Source organism: Megalobrama amblycephala, linkage group LG2, assembly GCF_018812025.1.
Source record: "Megalobrama amblycephala isolate DHTTF-2021 linkage group LG2, ASM1881202v1, whole genome shotgun sequence".
Lineage (NCBI taxonomy): Eukaryota > Metazoa > Chordata > Actinopteri > Cypriniformes > Xenocyprididae > Megalobrama > Megalobrama amblycephala.
Window position 1 is genome coordinate 50,190,864 of NC_063045.1, and position 21,032 is coordinate 50,211,895.

General features: G+C 36.6%; 2 protein-coding genes across 24 annotated transcripts in view; one reads left to right on the forward strand and one right to left on the reverse strand.

The window, feature by feature from the left end:
- Positions 1 to 21,032, forward strand: part of dlg2 (discs, large homolog 2 (Drosophila)) — a 269,422-nt gene that overhangs the window by 381 nt on the left and 248,009 nt on the right. For 18 of the 22 annotated variants that reach the window (XM_048180452.1, XM_048180492.1, XM_048180485.1 and 15 more), the window contains exons 1-2: positions 2,842 to 4,307; positions 6,529 to 6,660. In XM_048180452.1, the coding sequence (XP_048036409.1) occupies positions 4,289 to 4,307; positions 6,529 to 6,660 (151 nt within the window). In that variant the 5' untranslated portion in view covers positions 2,842 to 4,288. Of the gene's footprint in view, positions 1 to 2,841; positions 4,308 to 5,093; positions 5,403 to 6,528; positions 6,661 to 13,552; positions 13,759 to 21,032 lie in introns of those variants that run through there. The other 4 variants (XM_048180468.1, XM_048180477.1, XM_048180538.1 and 1 more) reach the window with 4 other exon arrangements.
- On the reverse strand, positions 1,254 to 2,880 carry tmem126a (transmembrane protein 126A). 2 transcript variants are annotated; one of them, XM_048180614.1, is made up of 5 exons: positions 2,749 to 2,880; positions 2,239 to 2,357; positions 1,959 to 2,152; positions 1,599 to 1,713; positions 1,254 to 1,522 (listed from the first exon to the last, which is right to left on the reverse strand). In XM_048180614.1, the coding sequence occupies exons 2-5, from the start codon at positions 2,349 to 2,351 to the stop codon at positions 1,324 to 1,326; spliced, it is 621 nt and encodes a 206-aa protein (XP_048036571.1). In that variant the 5' UTR covers positions 2,352 to 2,357; positions 2,749 to 2,880; the 3' UTR covers positions 1,254 to 1,323. The 2 variants fall into 2 exon arrangements, with proteins under 2 accessions (XP_048036571.1, XP_048036578.1); XM_048180621.1 differs by having other exon boundaries at positions 2,239 to 2,384; positions 2,749 to 2,868.

The window sequence follows — 21,032 nt, forward strand, 5'->3', positions numbered from 1 at the left end:
TTATCCCTGGTACTTCATAACACTGTCAGTGTGAATGGAACAAACATCTTGAATTGACAACCATCTTGTCACTTAGAGGGGTTGTATCTGACATGTAAGATCCAAAGAAGGCATAGTCGAGTACTGCTTTTATCAACTATCACAAAGCTCGTAGATGTAATTTTGAACTCTCAGTTCTGATGCACAAACACACAATAATCCCATAAGCTTGTTTCTACCTGCACTTGTCCTGACATGTTCAAAAATAGTTGTGCTTCCCTCCATTACACCAGACTTCTCTTAATCTCTGTCTACCTTTATTTATTTATATAGTGCTTTATACAATACCTATATACTAATTTGACCCACAATCCACCCAGTGTCAAACAATGGAATTACAACAAACATTCAATACAATATAATGGCTTTTACACTTAATGAATCTTTGTCCCAGCACGGTTTCAGATATTGAAACTTTTTTTTTTTTTTTTCCTCTCCTGTGATAACAGCTTGTATAAGATGACTTCAAAGTGATGATACAATTTCAGAATTAAACATTTTTAAAAAATGTCTTCATAAAGTAGATTTTTACTTGGTCATAGTATCTCAAATATTGGTGCAAATTTTCTCTTGACACAGCCAATGATAAACTATAAATCTAGTTCTTCTGAACCACTGTGACTGATTTGAGTTTTGACATTCTGATTTAGGAGCTAAAGCTGACGTTTCTTCCACTATAGTCTTTCGGTTTGCATTTCAGAACTCTGGTTGATCGTTGTGGTAGGGGATTGGAAATTGGCGCACACTGAAAAGGTCTCTGTGGCAGTAAATGTGTGTTGTAAATAAGATGCATAAGCTTGTTTCTCAGTGTATTGATTTTATTATTAGTTGCCAAAAGAACCTGGTTATTGATCCGAAGGCTTTCCATTTGATCACTTACTAGTTGTACATTGACTAAAGGCTTTTTTTTTTTTTTTACACCACTTTTTATCCACTTTTTTATTTTACACATTTTACACAAATAAATGGTTAAGTAAAGCTCTAGTTAATGTTTTGTAGTGTCTGTGGTAAAGTTACATCCAGGCAGTTTATATTACTCTGAGACTTCCAAGGAATGGTATAATGTTATAAACTCCAATAAATATAAATACCTCAACTTGTAAGTTAGGTTATTTGTAGAACAGATACAAAGGTATAGTGGACAGAATCTATTGATCAGTTTATTTTTTGTGGGAAAATACATCAAAAACAAGAACAAACCTGGTAAGACTGGGTTATGGCACTGGATGATTTTATTCATTTATAACATATGTACAGTAGAATGCAAAACATGAACAGTAACTGCTAATCTTGAAGCTCTTCAGTGTCAGAATCTGGAATTTTCAGAATTTTTAGGTAGATCTCAAAGTGCCTTGAACTTAAATAAGTTCCAAACAAACCCTGTAGCAGTAGAACGACATACATCTTCCGTACAATGGGTTTGCTCAGGTTCATCCAGAAGCGCATCATGTTGCCTTTCTCTGGCATTGGTGCACTGTTATACCTGTAAGACAATTGGACCGTTACATAACATATTCTATTTCTAATCAAATAAATATATAACAACAATGAGAACTAACCTGGCTGCAAGACCAGCATTAACAGGTAAGGCCAACAAAATAGGATATATGCCGCCACCAACCACACCTACCAAAGCCCCTCTCATCAGGGTACAGGTTGGGCAGTTCAGGTCACCTACAATTACAATATAATCCTTAAATGCAAAGCAACCAGAAGCACTCAAAAGAGCTTTTTTTTCACTGGCGAAGGGTCGTCACCAAAGGTAGGTAACGAAGTAAATACCAAACAAAAGGGAAAGCAAATGAAAAGTAGCTCAGCCTTTAAAATAAAAACAGTGTTACAGTATTAATATCGACCAGAAACAAAAGTCACGTGGAAGCCCCTTAATGCTAATGTGTCATACACCATTGAAACCATACCTGACATGAGGGGGTTTGTGACGGTCGCAGTGTACAGTGCTGCAGTTGTCAGAAAGGGAAGAACAGCCATGGGAAGGCTGGAAGTAAATCGTCCTTGGGTGACATTGAGTGCACGCCTATAAAAGCTGTTGGCTACCAAACCAGCAAATCCAGCGTTGCCAGCCAAATATATGGGGCCATATGAAAACAGTTTTCTGTTGGAATTAAAAAAGGAAACTTTTATCAACTAACTGCAGCGGTTGGAAACTATGTTGCTGTGACATATTGGATATAAACTTACCTGTCGATATCAGGGAGCCTTTCAAACTTCTTATTCAGCATTTCAATAATCATTTCCCTGGATAATGTCTGGCCTTGGCCTGTGTCTTTCACAAACATCGCGTTGTCTGTCATGTTGATCTAAAGGCACAGATATTTTAATGACTCCTAGCAGACAGACAATGTTGATATTTCAGCGTTGTGTGGTGAAGGCTGTCACAATGTTTCAGCTGACATTTCATGATTCATATTCTTATAAGGGATATGTGCTTATATTAGTAATTTCTATTCGTTTCAATCATTTACAGACTTTTAGACACATTTAAAACACGTGTTTATAACGACATAACGTTTTAAAAACGCAAGGCTCAACTGCAAAAGACGCGTCAACGGTCAAAACAGTAGTAACTCATTCAACCTATTGATAGCTGCTTTGTTTATGTGTAGCTGAATGTCAAACCCAGTCATATCACTGTCCGTTCATTTGCACATGGTCAACACCGCATTTATGCATTGTAGAATTCTTACTTACACACGAAGCTTTTAAATAATCGCTAAAATATTTCCATCCCCCGTTCAACAGTCACGGTCCTCAGTGCCAGCAGGGCGCAGCCATGTCTAACCACATGTTCCAGTCAACTCTCACCCCGAGATACAGGAACAATACGACAATTCCTATTGGTCCGTGCGTGCGCCAACTGAAAGAATGGACGAACGCCATTGGAGGACGCGCCCTGTCAATCCCCGCGGGTCAACCCTCTCGTTGCTAAGGCGAAACTGGTGATGATGCTGCTGCTGCTGCTGGTGATACTGCACCCACCGTAGAGAGAGTCTGCAAACCAGCTTTGGCAAAAGATGCCGTGAAGATTCACAGAAAAAATGACGGGAAAGGAAGTGAAGTTGTTCTTAACTGCATATCGGGACGTTTGACGAGGTGCTTTGGAATATATTTGCTCAGATTGGCTTAATTACCGAGGCAATTGTGGAGCCATGCGTTATCGGAAAGCTGGATGAAACTTGCAGGTGTTTTCCGACAGGCGTCGCACCGACAGGCTGCTGTTTCATGGGGAAAACACATCCTGCCTTATTTAGTTACATGTTTTTTGTCTCTACCTTTAGATCAGAATTTTATACACCAGTTTGCCTGTTTGCTTTGGTGATGGTTTTGCTTGGGTCTTGAAGCTGAATTAAGTGACGTGAAACTGGATTGTGCTGATCAGCAAAATAATAGTCAAAAGTGTTACATTTTAAATTATTTTCTGATCATATTATAAAACAAAACACATGAACTTCATTCCATCACTATGTATAGAACAAGTTGTTCTTGAAGAACTGTTTACAAGCATGTGTCATTAAACTTACACAGGCATATGAGATACTACAGAGATGTCATGTTTATTTGTTCATCAAACTGTTGCTAGTTCTCCATTTTTAAAATAATGCTTGATCAGCATATACTGACTGAGTCTAAGCCAAGACAAGCCATGTGCTGGGGAGCCTTTCTAATTTGATGCATATGGCCCTTTGGGGCGAAAACTAGCTGTTATATTTAGTTTAGTTAGTCACTGCGCTTTTAATATTTGTGGGTTAAATCTATGGGTTGTTTTATGGACAGCGTGACTGAATTATGTTTCTGTAGTTAAACACCAAAGGCATTTAAGGAGTCGGTGCTCGTGCGAATATTCCAGGGGAATAATCCTCAATACCGAGAACATTCAGACACTGGAGAGCAGTTTTGACATTTCTCATCGCCAAGGTGCACTCGATAACTATCCACTCTTACTATCGGATTATGGATTTATTTCTCATGAGCGACAGTCATGCGCTCAGCATGTGTTTTCTTCTGCAAGATGTTTCGGCGCGTGTGTCTCCCTCTTTAACTTGACAATTACAAGCTACGACCCCGAGAGCTGCCATTCTCTGAGCTTTTATATCTACATTTACGAACTGAGAAGGAACTTGCTGCTTTAGCAAGTGACAGTTTCTCCATAACACCGACAGCAGATGAGGGCGAAACGTTTGTGTTGCTGTTTCCATGCGTGACAATCCCACAAGGACATAAAGGAGTAATTATGCCCTTAAGAAAACGAGGTGAGAAATAAACATCAATATATGTACATACTTACTGTGAAAACATGTTTATATGACTGTGGAAGTGTAGTTGACATGTAGTGTGTGGACTTTTCAAAATCGACATCATTATTTTAGGGTAAAAGTTACCAGTTACAGGACTACGCAATTTCTTTTTATTTTCACTTCTGTTTTATCACATTAATTATTCTAAATTGTCATGTAGTGTGACAAAATGTTAAAAGTACAAATATGTCTCTTACATAAAAGGTAGGCTACATGCATAATCAGAATCTGCAAAATGTTGAAATATAGCAGGAATTTATTAGTTGAAAGCTGCAGTTGCTGAAGCAGACAAAGCTGAACATGTTATGGCAGGACTATTGTGGCTGTGCCTTTTATTATCCTTATTTTATTTTGACTTCTGTACCTCCTAAGCCTTAAATATGCAATAGGGACTTCAAATTGTGTAATTATATACGTAGGCCTACTAATAGTGTAATTATACTCTGCTGTAAGTTTGTAGTCTGTAAAAATAGACACAAGCATGCCAACTAGCCTATGACCTCGGATGATCTCAGATGCTGGTTTGCGTTTATATTTCAGACTGGTATGCAGATGTGTTTTTAGTTACTCTTTAAGGTGACATGCATGCCTACAAGTCAAGACTTTTTATGCATACTATAAATGTAGTATATTTTTTACTTTATAGGGGTTGTGTGTAGAATTCATAAACCCTTGTTATTAGCGACACTGGTGGTCATTAAGTGAACTGCAGCCAGCAACTTAATGCTCGTGCTCGCACACTCGTGAGTCTCGTGCACACGTAGCATATGTGATTCAAGGCCTAACGTTTACTCACAGCAAAGTTCTTTTTAGTTCTTCAGTTAGAAGCCAAAAGAAGTTGGAAATACCTTTGTAGCGATATACTTTTAACGAACATCGACGCTGTTGAGACCAACGTTTAGACTAATATGTAATTTCCTCTAAAATAACAAAATAAACACAAAACACGAGAGCTGTGAGAAAACAGCAGCTAAGCAAGCACCTGATAATAGCGATGTGGATATTTTTGCACTAGCTCTGCAATTCACTGGCATTTTGTCGACAGATGAGGTAATTAAATTAGACTGTTATGATAGTTTGATTACTGTAAAGTATATTTGAGACCATAGATTATATAGAAATGGCTGATACTATAGTTTGAAGTAATCCCTTTTCTTTGAATGACACATTGACATTACAGTAAAGAATGGCTCTCTCGGTATTATTCTGAATATTGTAAGCATTCATTTAATGTGTCATTGAATGGAAGCCAAGTTATACTCTGGAGCCCACATAAAAATCAGTTGGGCTTGTTTTTTTTTGTTTTGTTTTTTAAGTTTAGTTAAGCTGTTCACACATTGGCAATCAGCGAATGATGCATTCTTACATATAGCCTCTTCAGTGCCCCACTACTAGTAGTTTATCATTAGCAAGAAAAAACAACTAAATTATGTCTTTTCATACAAACCTAGATTATAAATCCAGATTTATATGGTTTTATGTAATGTTACTTGACATTGAAAAGTTGAATCACTATTTGATGTTACTGGTTTACTGATGCTACTTCACAAGGTAGCTAATATTCTGTAGCCTAACTAATGCTTTGCATTTTCAGGTGAGCAGTCACATTAATGTATGCACAGTAATCCTTTCCACGTGTATTACTAATTACAATGAACTTTAAATGTTAAAGTTTTATGTTGCTCTTTCATATTTTCTAAATAATGTTGCTCGGAGGGCTCTGTCGAGGACAGGAATTAACCACTATCGTGTCCCTAGTGTCTGTGTGACTAAGTGACTGAGTCATGCTCAGTCACGCTGATCATCTGTGGCAGTAGTAAAGAGTGTATCAGGGTCTCTTGACTGTCATTAAAATCAACACTAATCTGTGTTCACAACCCATTTTACTTCCATAAACTGACATACTGAGAGAAACATGCATTGATGAATCAGTCGCAGTTTGACTAGGAATGTGCATTAAGTAAAGAGGGTCAGTTTTGATTTCATGTATTTTCTTTTATGTGTGAGCCAGCAGTCAACAACTTTTATATAAATATGAACTTATTACAAGTATATTACAAGTATATAAGTATAAATGTATTACAGTGAAACATTTTATATAGTTCCACCACGTTATGTGTTGTATTAAAAAAAATCAGACCAGTAACTTAACATTTTATTCTCTTCTGTCTTGCAGACACAGCCAGGGCAATAAGCCTCATGGAGGACTACTGCTCCAAACTGAAGAAACCAGAGGAACAACAGCTCAAAACTGCCATCTTAAGAGTCATGGGCATTTTCAAAAGCAGTCTTTTCCAGGCTCTCATAGGTAAGCCTATATTTTCACAATCATTTGTGCACAATTTTCTTTTCTTTTATAGCAAAATAGGTCAATAAAAAGAAAAGACGCACTTGATTGTTTGAGCAGGATTCCTCAAATTGGGATATTTAGTATATTTACTTGATTCACATCTAGAGTGTTTTAAAAGTGGGGTATGTATTTTTTCAACAACACTGTTTGGATTCACATTTTCACATTTATTTTGTATAGCGCTTTTCACGATACATATCATTTCAAAGCCACAGGATGTTAGTGGGGCCGACACCAACAACAAACATCTAACCAATCAGCATTAGGGGGCGTATGATGGTCGAGGAAACAGAATAAGCAAGAGGGAGATTTGAAAAAAAAAAAAAAAAAACGCAGAAAGAGAGATGATGAGACACAATACAAATAAGCTCAAAAGAATATCACTGGAATTAAGGTTTATGACTGGGCAAGCACTTTAGGACCAGCATTAATATTAGAAAAGCTTTCCAGCGCTGGAGAGAGCTAAGCAGGAAGGCCTGAAAACAGACGCGGAGGCCGCTTTGATTCCGCTTCACATGTGAGTAACACTGGGTTTGAGTGTCATTGATTGTCTGGAGCTGCTGTGCTGTTGGCGACTAACAACAAACTCTTGTATGTATTTACTCTTGTGTACTGTACGTTCATTTTTTGTGCTTCCTTGTCGTCCGTTTATCATCTGCGCTTTATTTTGTTGCATGTCAGCTGTGACAAACAGACATCCGCTTGCATTGTGTGTGTAACAGTGGCCAGCTAGTGAGAGTTGTGCAGGTAAACCACTGCACACTGACGACCGCTAGAGAATGCAGTGTTTGGCGTCATTGTCAGTGCACTCGCCTTGCCTGCCAGCAGCGGACGGGCCGGGGTTCAAGACCGACTCGGAGCAGGGTGGTTAAGATTGGAGAGTGAGTTTTGGAGGTGGAGCAATGAAGAGAGGGGCGGGTTTGTTTGGGTTGATTTCAAATATCAACAATGTCCAACAGCGTTGTTGAAAAAATACATACCCCACCTTTAATGTTTATTCTTCTTATTTAAAGTGCCCCTATTACTGTATGCTTTTTCGAATATTACCTTTTTTTGCAGTGTGTAATATAGCTGTTTGTGAATATAAAATGTCTGCAAAGTTTTAAAGATCGAAGTGCATGATGAATAAAATTACTGTCTCCTAAAAGAAAGAATCGATTCTAAACTACTGAAACGATTCGTCAGCAATTCCAGTTTCACTTCCTTTTACATACCTATGTAATAATGTAAAAAATGTGCACAATGCCAGCCTATGGGCTTCATTGGCTGTCCACGAATGCTGTCTACTTTGACTTGCCCTAACACTGTAGTTGTAGCTGAGGCCTTGAACAGTTTGGTTTGTGTTGTTGACATGTCGAGAAGACGCTGTTTTCAGCACTGCGAATCCACTTTGCATGCATTTCAAAAGGATAAGGACTCGTGCTGGAATTTAGATGGAAAAACCAACGGCATCATTTGTATCACTGTGTATCAAGCGCTGAGGAAGCCTCTGGAGCTGAAATTCAGACAATGTTCCAACATGAGCAGTAAAAGGTAGACCAATCACAAAAAGACTGGGCCGTCTGACCAATCAGAGCAGAGTAGACTTGTGGGAAGGAGGGGTTTAGAGAGACTGAATCTTCAAACGAACCGTTTTCAGACTGTTTGAGAAATCAGTTATGTGCAATGTATATTATGAGTAGGGATGCACAGAAATTTGCATTTCCGAAAATGGCATTGGAGAAAAACGGAGAAAAATATGCCCCTTAGTGTTCAGCGCTCAGGTTTTACTCACGCTCTAGCCGTTATCACTGTGCGGTGGCCCATGCAAACACTCCACTCATGTATCGCTCATACTCATTGGAAAAGCAAAGTCTGATCAAATAACACACCAACATGAAATTTTGTAGTAGTATACTTGTTTCTGTTTTTAAATTCAGTATAATTAAAAAGATTGAATTTCATTAAAAAGTCTAATGTTAATACAATTATACAAAAAAATGCTATTTTAAAAGAAGTAGAAGTAAATCATTTTTAAAAATATTTTCGGTTTTGGTTTTCGGCCAAGTGCATCCAGAAATTTTGGTTTTGGCCCAGAATTTTAATTTCGGTGCATCCCTAATTATGAGAACATTAACTTGTTTTTTGACCTTGGATGCATGTAAACCTCTTATAGGAGATCTCCAAAATAAAATTAGGAACCTTTAAAATAGCATAATAGGGGCACTTTAAAACACTGTTTTTAAGTCTTAAGGTCAAGGTTTTCATTTCTATTATTTGTTCCATTAAGATTGCATGTGTTTTGTCTGCTGATGTGACATTTGCTCATAGTTCATTCTTAAGCAGTGGGCACATTCTGCCGCTTTAGGGCTTTTTTCCTGAAATAAAGTTATTTTTAACCTTGCTGATGTGGCAGGAGATGCTTCCCTGTGCCTTTGGTATTTTAAACATGTTCCTCATAAGCCCCAAATCTCCACAAGCTTTTGTCTTTTGTGTTCAGATTAGTTTTGAATCTTGATTGGTTTAATTCATTTATTCATACTCAAGGTCAAATAAAGCTTAAGGACAAATGCTCTCATGTGCTTTTAGTTTGCATTAGTGACCTCTAGAGTTTAGTGGTTTTGACTTCCATGATTTCCTCTTAGCATGTCATTAAATGTTTAGACACTTCGTTAGCTGAATATAGAATGTACAATTGATGGTTCTATAATATAACGTCTAATCATAATTTCAGTAATGAGATGGACCATTGTGCTGTCACAGTCTGTTAACATTTTCATGGGGATGTCGATCTTTATTCTGGTCTAAAGCAAAGGTTTGTTCAATCAATTAGCAAAGAAACTCAGAAAGCAGCCTGTCTTTTCTAACAAGTTTTAATGTTGTAACTGGGTGCGCTCCTTTTTGAGAAATTTATCTTCTTATTCCTTTAAATTGCTTTGTTTATAGAGTTGTCTTATATAAATGTTCCATTGAGTTTCATTAATGTATAGGGAATCAATCATTCTTTGTCAAAATGTCAAAATCACAGATTTTGCTTTAAATGGTAGTTGATAAAAGTACTGTGATGCAAGTTTTAACATCCTTACCATGAGAAATCTCATGCAGAATTTCTGAATCTTTCCCTTATCTTTTAGTGACATTTGTCTTGTCTTATGATGTTTGAACCTATGCTATGGCTTTAGCTCTAGGTTTTAATACTCCAAAAAGCCTTTAAAGGGATAGTTCACCCAAAAATGAAAATTTGATGTTTATCTGCTTACCCCCAGCGCATCCAAGATGTAGGTGACTTTGTTTCTTCAGTAGAACACAAATGATGATTTTTAACTCCAACCGTTGCCGTCTGTCAGTCAAATAATGCTAGTGGATGGGAACTTCTACTATAAGAGTAAATAAAACTTGCATAGACAAGTCCAAATTAAACCCTGCGGCTCGTGACGACACATCGATGTCCTAAGACACGAAACGATCGTTTTTTGCGCGAAACCGAACAGTATTTATATAATTTTTTACCTCACTCACTTACAGCACTCTGTTAGTGAGCTCTGTCTGATCGCGCTCTGACAGCGGAAGTGATGTCTAGCACTCGTTGAAGTATATGCGCGAGACATCACTGCCGTTGTCAGAGCGCAATCAGACCTCACTAACAGAGTGCTGAACGCAGTTGGACATAGTGGTGTATTAGAGGTAAAAAACGATATAAATACTGTTCTGTTTCTCGCACAAACCGATCGTTTTGTGTCTTAGGACATCAATGTGTCGTCACAAGCCGCAGGGTTTAATTTGGACTTGTCTATGCAAGTTTTATTTACTCTTATAGTAGAAGTTCCCATCCACTAGCATTATTTGACTGACAGACGGCAGCGGTTGGAGTTAAAAATCATCATTTGTGTTCTACTGAAGAAACAAAGTCACCTACATCTTGGATGCGCTGGGGGTAAGCAGATAAACATCAAATTTTCATTTTTGGGTGAACTAACCCTTTAATGAGTTGGATGAGAATTAGTCATGCAGAATAATTGCATAATTAAAAAAAAACCAATGTGTTTAGATGCAATATGCTATCATAGTTGTGTGTATAAATGCTTGTGCGGTGTTATGATGATGATTTGGGGGCAGGGATTTAAATATCACCCTCTATTTCCTGTCTATAACCTGTAATAAATCCTGTAAATCCTTTTTCATCTATGACCTTTACCTCAACCCACTGATTGTCACCTGTTCTCGGCATATTGCTTTATATTAATTGGAAAAGGTGACGTAATCCTAACAGGCCTTCATGTTCTGTCCTGACCTCTTGAAATCATTCACAGATGACGGCAGAATTTAGTATTACATTTAACATATCTAGAACCTAACTGTATAATTGACTTGCATGTTGCATCTTAATGATTAATCTTAATCTTCATACTTAAAACAAACGTGAACATCGTGCTGGATCTGTCAAACTTGTCCCCTTTCTATTGATTTTCAATAAAATGCTGTTAAAGGTTGAGGTCACTTCCTGAAATAGCAGTAATCATCTTAGAAGGCATTAGCATGTGTAATCTGGACGGTGTGCCATCATGCCACAGACGTGCAACCTCTTAACCACTTAACCTATTCTCCCATTCACCAGGAAACACACATACACCCTTCATCCGTCATTTACACCTGACAGCATAGGTTGTTGAACATAGTGTTGTGGTATCTTAGCTAGACCATTCCTGATGAAATATGTAAACACATTTTCTGCACAAATTCTCAGCAAAAAGTGAAAAGTGTTAAATGGAGTACTACAGACTTGAATGCATAAAATCATTTAAAGGAATAGTCCACCCAAAATGAATATTTTGTCATCATTTACTCACCCTCAACTGTATGCATTTCTTTCATCTGCGGAGCAGAGAAGACATCCTGAAGAACACTGAGAATCAAACAACATTGGAGCACATTGACTTCCAATTTATAGAAAAAACAATCTCAAAATATATTCTTTTATGTGCCACAAAAGAAAGCAAGCCATAAATTTTTTTTGGAAGGAAATGAGGGTGAGTAAATGATGACCCAATTTTGATTTTGGGTGTACTAACCTTTTAATAAATGTATGCAAGGGGCACAGACTTTGTAAAGACCCGTTCACACCAAGGACGATAACAATAACGATAAAGATATAGTTCTAAAAGCAATTATACATGTAGAAAAATAGTCCACACCACTACTATAACGATAACGACACAGAGAATCGATATCATTGGAATCACTTTCACAACCATTTTTTTCCATCTAAGGAATGATGAAAACATTGACAGCCAAGAATCCACTCTTCACTTTGGACGTTTCTTTGAAAAATCTGAAAAAAAATTGTAAAGTTCTAATCTGTACCTTGAGATTTTGTTGATTTGAAAGTCAATAAATATATAGAAGTATTGTAGTTATGGTAGTTTTAGTAGTTGGAGAAGCCTAAATGAAATGGCTGTGTTATTAATGACAGGAAAGCGCTTGCTCTCTTATTCAAGTTCTCTAGAATGGCTCTGTCTTTTTTTTTTTTTTTTTTTAGAATCTGTCCTCTTGGATGAGATTTCCTGGCTAAATATTCTCCATCACAGCTGCTCATTGGAATCCTTTAGATACTGAGCCACTACGGCCTAATCGGGAAACCAACCACAGTCTGCCAATTTGTTCCATAGAGGTTTTTAATGGGCCCTATTTGTCACTGTCATCTGAACAAGGTTGGATGCTGCCCTCTTAATAGAAGAGCCATGACGGCGCACTCCTGTTTCACAGAGAGACCGTCCCACGAGAAGCTTTTTTTTTTTTTTGCTCCTGCTGCTAAACTGTAATCAGATCTGTTACTCTTACAGGAGGGGAGTTCCTGATACCAGGGGACGGGTGGCGAATAGCGGTCTCTATTTGGTCCGAGCTCCACAGCTAGAACAATACGACTGCTCGGCTAGAGTTTCTAGAGTTCCAGAACGACCATCAAAAGTTTAGTCTTAGTTTAGCTTTAGCTTTGTGTCGCAGACCGAAGGATCCAATAAGGATTACAAAGTCCTGATTAGATCATTTATTGTGTCTGTGTATGTTTGAGTGTGTGTGTTGCTCTTGCTCAATTCAAGTCACCATTTGCTAATCCATTTTACTAAAATAATATAACATAATTCTGAAAGAAACAGGGTAATTAATGAAAACAAAAATGGGAATTTATATATCAGGAATTGATTGAATTGTGCAAAGTGGGCGTTATGTACCAAAATCTGACCCCTTCCAGGTGTTTGAAGGGGAGGAGTCAATGTCAGTCATTGTTTCCGAGCAAATTTGATTTCTTTGGAATGAGACAATTGTTAAAAGGTCCACTTAAGGACACTCAAAGGGTTAGTTCACCCAAAAAAGAAAATGATCCCATGATTTATTCACCCTCAAGCCATCAATTTTCTTCAGACGAACACAATCTGAGATATTTAAAAATATCCTGGCTCTTCCAAGCTTTATAAAGGTTGTGCATGGGGTTGTGATTTTAAAGCCCCAAAAAATGCATCAATTAATCATAAAAATAATCCATTTGGCTCCAGGGGGTTAATAAAGGCCTTCTGAAGTGAATCGAAGGGTTTTTATAAGAAAAATATTCATATTTAAAACTATAAAAACTAAAATAACTAGCTGAAACTAGCTCATCTGAAAGAGGATAGTCATAAACACCTAGGATGGCTTCATTGTGAGTAAATCATGGGATAATTACCCTTTAAATTGGTTAAATATGTTAAATATTTGAGTGCATGCAAACACACACACACACACATTTTCTTGAAGAAAGAATAAGATTAGCAGTGATTCTCACGTTTGTGCTCTAGAATAAATCTTCCTGTAGACTTCCTCTCTCTCTCTCTCTCTTGCTCGCTCTCGCTCACTTGCGCGCTCTCTCTCTCTCTCTCTCTCTGTCTTTCTCTCTCTCACTCACTCATACGCTTTCATCTGGTCCTGTTTATTTCCCTAAACAAGTGGATGTGAGTTTGTGCACCTCACATGGTGGTGGAAGCCATGCCTCAAATTGGAGGATACTTGGTGAGGACTTTTGTCAGAGATTGTTGCCTTGAATTACAGGTCAGTGTTGGGTAATCTCGTTCATCAGTGATTGCCAGGTATGACCAAGATCTGAGATCAGCCACTGTTAGCGTTGTTAGGGACTACATTTTTTGGGAAACACAATGTTAAAGTTGTGAAGATAATGACTGTCTAGTGTGATTAAATGAATTCGGTTTCTAGTTTTCTTACAGGTTGTATGAGCTGTACTAATGAGAGCATAGATCTCAGCGGCATTAAAGGTGTTGGTGTAAAGCTCTTCCAGATAATAACGCTAATCTCATCTTAAAGTTACAGAGATCACTGTCTAGTTAAAATGTTGATGTTGCAGTTTTATTGAAAAGTCTTTTGAGGCATACTAATTTTCAAGTTAGGTGATCTCTGATATGAATATGAAAAAAAAAAAAAAAAAGGGAAAAAGGTGTTTGACCAGTCATGTAAATATTGCAGACTGACATTCTTGGCTGTGGAACTTAGGCTAAAAATGTTGGCATTTTTACATTCTATTCTATTGAAGTGCTTTTTAAGACTTTGAAACTTGGTGTTGTTATAAATAGTCAAGCTCCATGTTTACTTGATAGTATAATTTGAGTTTATAATTAGCCAGTGTTTACAGAAATGCCATGCCCATGCATTTGGTTGAGTACCAGGCTTGGCACCACCTTTGAAACAGTTGGCTGGAAATTATTAGATGCCCTCAAGGACAGTGGAGCTTCTAGGAAGATATAAATGCTGGTTTAAAGATGCAAATGGTATGTGAATATTTTCCTTAGCAAGCCTTTAGCTCCAGAGCTCAACCACATAGAAAATGCTGAGCCCACCTCAGTTCTCTGCATGCTCATGGCAGCGGGGCTCCAATCCTCTTCATTTAAAGAGAATAATGTTGCCATCTTGTGGAACTTTTTGGGAATATTGTTTGAAATCAAGCTGTTTGATTCAGATGCATTTTCACAGAATAAATGATTCATCAGACCCCCATAACTGGTCATGATGTAAATTTTATTACGATTTGAGATATTTAAAATCAGTTTGTAGTTTATCAGTTAAAATTATTACTTAATAATAATAATAATGTTTTGTTGACTTATTTTGGTAGTATTTACAGACATTTTAAACGAGAATATGGGGACTATTTTTGTTTATTGTCAATTATTTATTGTCAATTGTTGTTTTTACCTTATGCATAATTGTTCTTTTAAAAACAGTATCTCAAATAAGAATAGGTATGATAAAATATGACGGCAAAAGATTAAAATGCACACAAAGCTTGTCACCAAGCTATTTGAAATAAACAACAACAAAATATATAGTATGTAGTGTCTTTTCTAATGCTTTAAATGGCAATTAACTATATTTATATAGATATAAATACAGGTATTTATAGTAAATATGTGCCATTATATTCTGTGCTTTATTTTTTTATTTAATTTATGAAGTGAATTGAAATTTCATGTAATGTACAGTGCAGTAATGGTTGGTTCACTGTGTTGTGAAAAAAAGTGACAGGTGTTTTCAATCTGTTGTCGTAACTCTGTGTTTCCAGCAGAGGGAGCTCTTTAGTTCTTTCTGGTAAGAGAATATAGGGTTTGACAGAACTGAGTCATATATTTATATTTAAGTAGATTTCATGCCATTTGAAAATTTCATTCTGTCATTTTTGTCAAACATTAATGTAGTTTTAAAAGACAACAAGCCACTTTTCAGTATCAGGCTCATTGTGTCTATTATGAATCCCCTTCTCTGGGATTTATAATTGAAGAAACTTTCAAACACAATGCTTTCTGATGTCAATGGGTAGGTGTATTTAAACGAATACTGAATGAAGTGATCAAATGTATTTCTACTGAAACATTTCTCTTGACTTTGAAATGGCCCTTTTTTAACTAGTGTTTGGTTAGTATGTAATTATATAAGGACAGGAAGTGTAAGGCAGCTCTCAAATGTATCCCTATCGTAGTCTTTTGAGATAAGTATCATAAGAGATGTGCACTCTGTGCTTGTGTCCATGGTAACGCAGGCTTTCAGCAGAAAGGGTTTCAGTGTCACAGTGAGCAGTCTGCAGTTTCTCAAACAGAAAAAAACTTGTTTCCAGAAGACGAATGAGTAAAGTTAGTGATGTAATTCAGCATAAATTCAGCTAAATTTAGCAGAGCACCAGGAAGTGCTGCAGCAAATGAGACCAGTTAAGAATATCCATAACTAGATACGGTATATCAAATCTGATGGTGTTCCATCACCTGTTATGAAGCTTTTGTTATGCTCCACTTCCAGATGTGGTTTTCCAGGATTTTCACAGTGAGGGAGGGTGAAACTTTTACCATATCTTAGATTTATCAGCAAGTACATAAAAGATTTGCATCCACCTTGCATAATTGTATAATTTGAGTTCTTTGTCACAACCAAACATGTTTTGCACATGCTAATAACATAAAACCAAAGGCTTCAGCAGTTAAGAACAACCCTCTATGAACAGACTGAAGCTCGAGTCGCCATTGGCTAGTAATTTTTTTTATTTTACTCGCCAGACTTTTTACATGGAATGCAAGGACAATGCTATTTCAAACGCTATTAAAGTCAAGTAAACAGTTTGTAAAAAAATAAGAACAAATATATATACAGTACAGTCCAAAAGTTTGGAACCACTAAGATTTTTAATGTTTTTAAAAGAAGTTTCGTCTGCTCACCAAGGCTACATTTATTTAATTAAAAATACAGTAAAAACAGTAATATTGTGAAATATTATTACAATTTAAAATAACTGTTTTCTATTTGAATATATTTCACAAAGTAATTTATTCCTGTGATGGCAAAGCTGAATTTTCAGCATCATTACTCCAGTCTTCAGTGTCACATGATCCTTCAGAAATCATTCTAATATGCTGATCTGCTGCTCAAGAAACATTTAATGTGTACAATTGTACAAAATATTTGTGTACAATATTTTTTTTTCAGGATTATTTGATGAATAGAAAGTTCAAAAGAACAGTGTTTATCTGAAATCTAATCTTTTGTAACATTATAAATGTCTTTACTGCCACTTTTGATTGATTTAATGCATCTTTGCTGAATAAAAGTATTCATTTCTTTAATTTCTTTTCAAAAAAATAAAAATAAAAATTCTTACTGACCCCAAACTTTTGAACAGTAGTGTATAATGCTACAGAAGCTTTGTATTTCAGATAAATGCTGTTCTTTTGAACTTTCTATTCATCAAGGAATCCTGAAAAAAAAGTACACAACTGTTTTCAACATTGAAAATAATCATAAATGTTTATTGAGCAGCAGATCAGCATATTAGAATGATTTCTGAAGGATCATGTGACACTGAAGACTGGAGTAATGATGCTGAAAATTCAGCTTTGCATCACAGGAATAAATTACTTTGTCAAATATATTTAAATAGTACACAGTTATTTTAAATTGTAGTAATATTTCACAATATTACTGTTTTTTACTGTATTTTTAATTAAATAAATGTAGCCTTGGTGAGCAGACGAAACTTCTTTTAAAAACATTAAAAATCTTAGTGGTTCCAAACTTTTGGACTGTACTGTATATATATATATATATATATATGAATCCTTATTAAAGTTACAAAAGTTATTCAGTCAAGAGCATTGAGAGATTTTTTTTTTTTTTTTTTTTTTTTTTTTTTTTGCAGTGAGTGTTGTTTGATTAACATTAAAAACACAGACAGCAGAAGGAATATTAGGCTGCTGTCACTTTAAGATATAATTAACAGATACAATATACTGATACTGTACACATGCGTTTTATTTCTCAACTGTTTACATTCACTTAACACATAACTGACTATGTTTACTAAGTTACTTGCCAAGATGGGGATTTTGACATTGACAATTGTCCGTTCAAACACAAGAAGACGTGAAATAGAGCTCAATTCATTATTCATGTGCTGTCAGGCACGGCTATCTGGGCGCATGCTTCAGATGCACATTTTGTGCACAAAACTTCTCACACAACACCCGTGAGTTATCTTTAGCGTCTTGTGCTTGAATGTTTAAATGGGCAAGGGCTAAAAAATGCGTGCATATGATAAACTACAATTTACTAGCAATTTTCTATTTTAAAGGGATAGTTCACCCAAAAGTAAAATGATCCCAAAAAATGATCCTAATATATAGCTTCAAAGCATGCCTCCATTCACTACCATTATAAAATCTGGTAGAGCAAGGATGTTTTTAAATATATCTCTGACTGTGTTCGTTTGAAAGAAGATAGTCATATACACCGCTTGAGGGTGAGTAAATCATGGAATAATTTTCATTTTTGGGTGAACTATCCCTTTAAGACCTTTTTTTTTTCACCTCTCATGAAATTTGGTCACATATGTGAGTGATATACTCGCATTGTAGAGGGTTGCATAAAGCAGTTATAACATCTTAAGGCCCACACCAAGACCGCTAACTATGAAGATTACTATAATGGTAACTCTAGTAGTGTCCACACCAGAGAACTATTTTTTCCTAAACACGTGATGCAGTTTTGTTGTCTGCAGCTTTAAATGCTCGAGCTCTGAAAGCAGGCTGGATTCTGACTGGCTCAATGTTTTATTATTTATCAGCAGGAAAAATTTGTTCTGAAAGTGATTCCAATGATATTGTTTCTCTGTGCCGTTATCGCTACAGTTGTGGTGTGGACTGCTATTCTTTTGTACTCAGAACAATTTTTAGAACTAAATCTTTATCGTTATCGTTATAGTTTTTGTGTAAAGAATGTTATCGTCCTTGGTGTGAACGTGCCTTAACGCTGGGCAGATCTCAGCTAGTCAGATTATTTCATCAGTTTGTTGGTGCAGCAGAGAAATGCAGAATTATCAAAGCCAACAGAGGCAGCATGCCAAGACCAAGAGGCAAGCTGTTCTTCTTGTCACATCAGTATTTAGAGTAAAGAGTGGGAGCAATTTACTGGTGTTTTGGAACAGAAACATTTTCAGTTTTCTAAACGTGAGATGCTAATGACAAATATGAGCCATCTGATTTGTAGCAATCTTGAGATTTCATCTTTAGCTCACTAAACCATTGCTAGGGAATCATCTTCATTTTCCATAAGACTATTAAATCTTTTCATTCTTTAGTCATTAGTGGCACTGTAACTAAAATTCTGTCATTAATTACTCACCCTCACGTTGTTCCAAACCCATAAGACTTTCGTTCATCTTGAAAATGAAGATATGTTTAATGAAATCTGAGTGCTTTCTGTCCCTCCATAGACAGCTACACAATTGAAACTTTGACGCTTCACAAAGTTCATAAAGAGATCGTAAAACTAATCCATATGAATTGAGCAGTTTAGTCCAAAAATAGACTTGATCACTTTATATTAGGGCTGGACGATTAATCGAAAAGTAATCGAAAACGAAATTCAGAACCTCTAACCAACGTAATTTTCCCATGTCGGTTATTTCTTTTTTTTTAATCCTGTTAATACTTCCCCCTTAAAAACATTACCGCGTGTGTAGCCACTTGACTCTGCCCCGTCCAGTCAGTGGCATAAAAACAAAACACGCAGGTGAACGCCGGTTCAACACATAGTGATGGCGCGTGAGCGGTGAGCCTTGCGTCTTCACTAAACTTTGTCAGTTGTATTTGTTTTATGGTTTGGACATTCAAGCGATTAGATGATCGGATGTGTATTATTATATCGAGCTACCGTGCTCACGCAGCTGCGTTGTGGCATGAACACTCACACAAACAGTAATTGCACAAAACGTGAAGATCGCGCGCACGGAGAGGAATGCAGAAACTAGTTGTCAGCACTGTCCTGTGATTTATCACTAAAGTAGCTTAGAAACTCAAAAATTACAGCATATATTTTTCTACTTTTGAAGGAACTATTTACAACCCACAGCTTCACAATTAATAGAGACGGTATGCAGTGCTTCCCACAGGTTTGAAATATACTTGCGGTGGTAGCCGGGCGAAAAATCCTCCTATTTCCCACGGCACAAAAATGGTCTACTACATGTGACAAACAAATAATGTGTGATTTTTAACAGTATTTTTATTTATTGAAATTAATTTTAATTACATATTACGTTTAATTACATACTAATATTATGCATTATCATGCATTGTAAATTATGCAAAATTACAGCATTTAAATGGTTTACATTTTCCTATGTTCTTCTTGCTGTCATATAGTGTCTCTCTCAATGAATGGGATACAGATTTTACTAGTAAAATTTATAAAATGAATAATATATGTGTCAAATAATGTTCTTAGTGTTTTCTTCCTGTGGGCAAGACTACAATAATTTACTATGAATTAAATGGAAAGCAAATTAAATACAATTTACTGTGTAATAGGGGTGTGACGAGATCTCGTGGCACGAGATCTCGCGAGACTAAACTGTGACGAGATTTCTCGTCGAGGCGAAAACTAGTCTCCTGATGTTGCCATGACAGAGTGTTAGGATGATTAGGAAAGAATATGCCACCGCTACATTTACATTATGCCTCCACTGTCGTTTTGCTTTGTATTTAAATAAAAAAAAACAAAAAACATTTAATTCAGTCGGATAACGGTCGCCGCCGCTCCATATTTACAGAGTACGCGCGACCGTTGAAAGTGAAAGTAAACACGAGCGCGCATTCAAACGTGATTTCAATTCCCCGCATTTGACAGCGGCTCCCAGATGAATACAGTACAAATCATGTACAGTAAGGTCTGAAGAGACTGAAATCATACAGAAGAGAAGTCAGTCAGTTGAGTTAGTAGCAAAACCTTTTACAGTAACGTTACTTGAGTATTGTTGTCTTTTACTGCAGATGATAATTCAGTCTCAGAAAGTAGAACTGAAATGACATTCATTACAAGATGATTAGTTCAAACATTTCAAATACACCTGCAGAATATTTTTTCTAGTCATGTATTTCGCCATCTCGTCTCGTCTCGTGAACTCAATCTCGAGTCTCGTCTCGTCTCGTGAGATACCGGTCTCGTCACACCCCTACTGTGTAACCAAAATACCAATAATGCCCAAAAGAAAAAGAAAAAACTTAGCGTGTGACTTTTAATTATAAACAGGCCCGAAATACACCGGTACTCTTATTTTGAAATGTCTGTACTATTGCAGGCTGATCCTTCAGATTCTTACAATCGTCTAAAACATTTTATATAAAGGCCATAAAGTAGACATTGTAATAATTCATCTGCATGAGCATTAGCAATCGCTTGGCATAAATCTGCGCTTTTCATTGATTGAGAATCACTTTGAAGCAGTCTGAAGCGCTGTCGCGTGAGCTTGTAGGACTCGCAACAGCGCCCCCTTG

Bases quoted from the DNA above. Each gene is read 5' to 3' on its own strand.
- tmem126a (XM_048180614.1), bottom strand. From the start codon at position 2,351: ATGACAGACAACGCGATGTTTGTGAAAGACACAGGCCAAGGCCAGACA. The intron at 1,714-1,958 runs GTATGGTTTCAA...TTGTAATTGTAG, and splicing joins CACAAACCCCCTCATGTCAG to GTGACCTGAACTGCCCAACC. The intron at 1,523-1,598 runs GTTAGTTCTCAT...ATTGTCTTACAG, and splicing joins AATGCTGGTCTTGCAGCCAG to GTATAACAGTGCACCAATGC.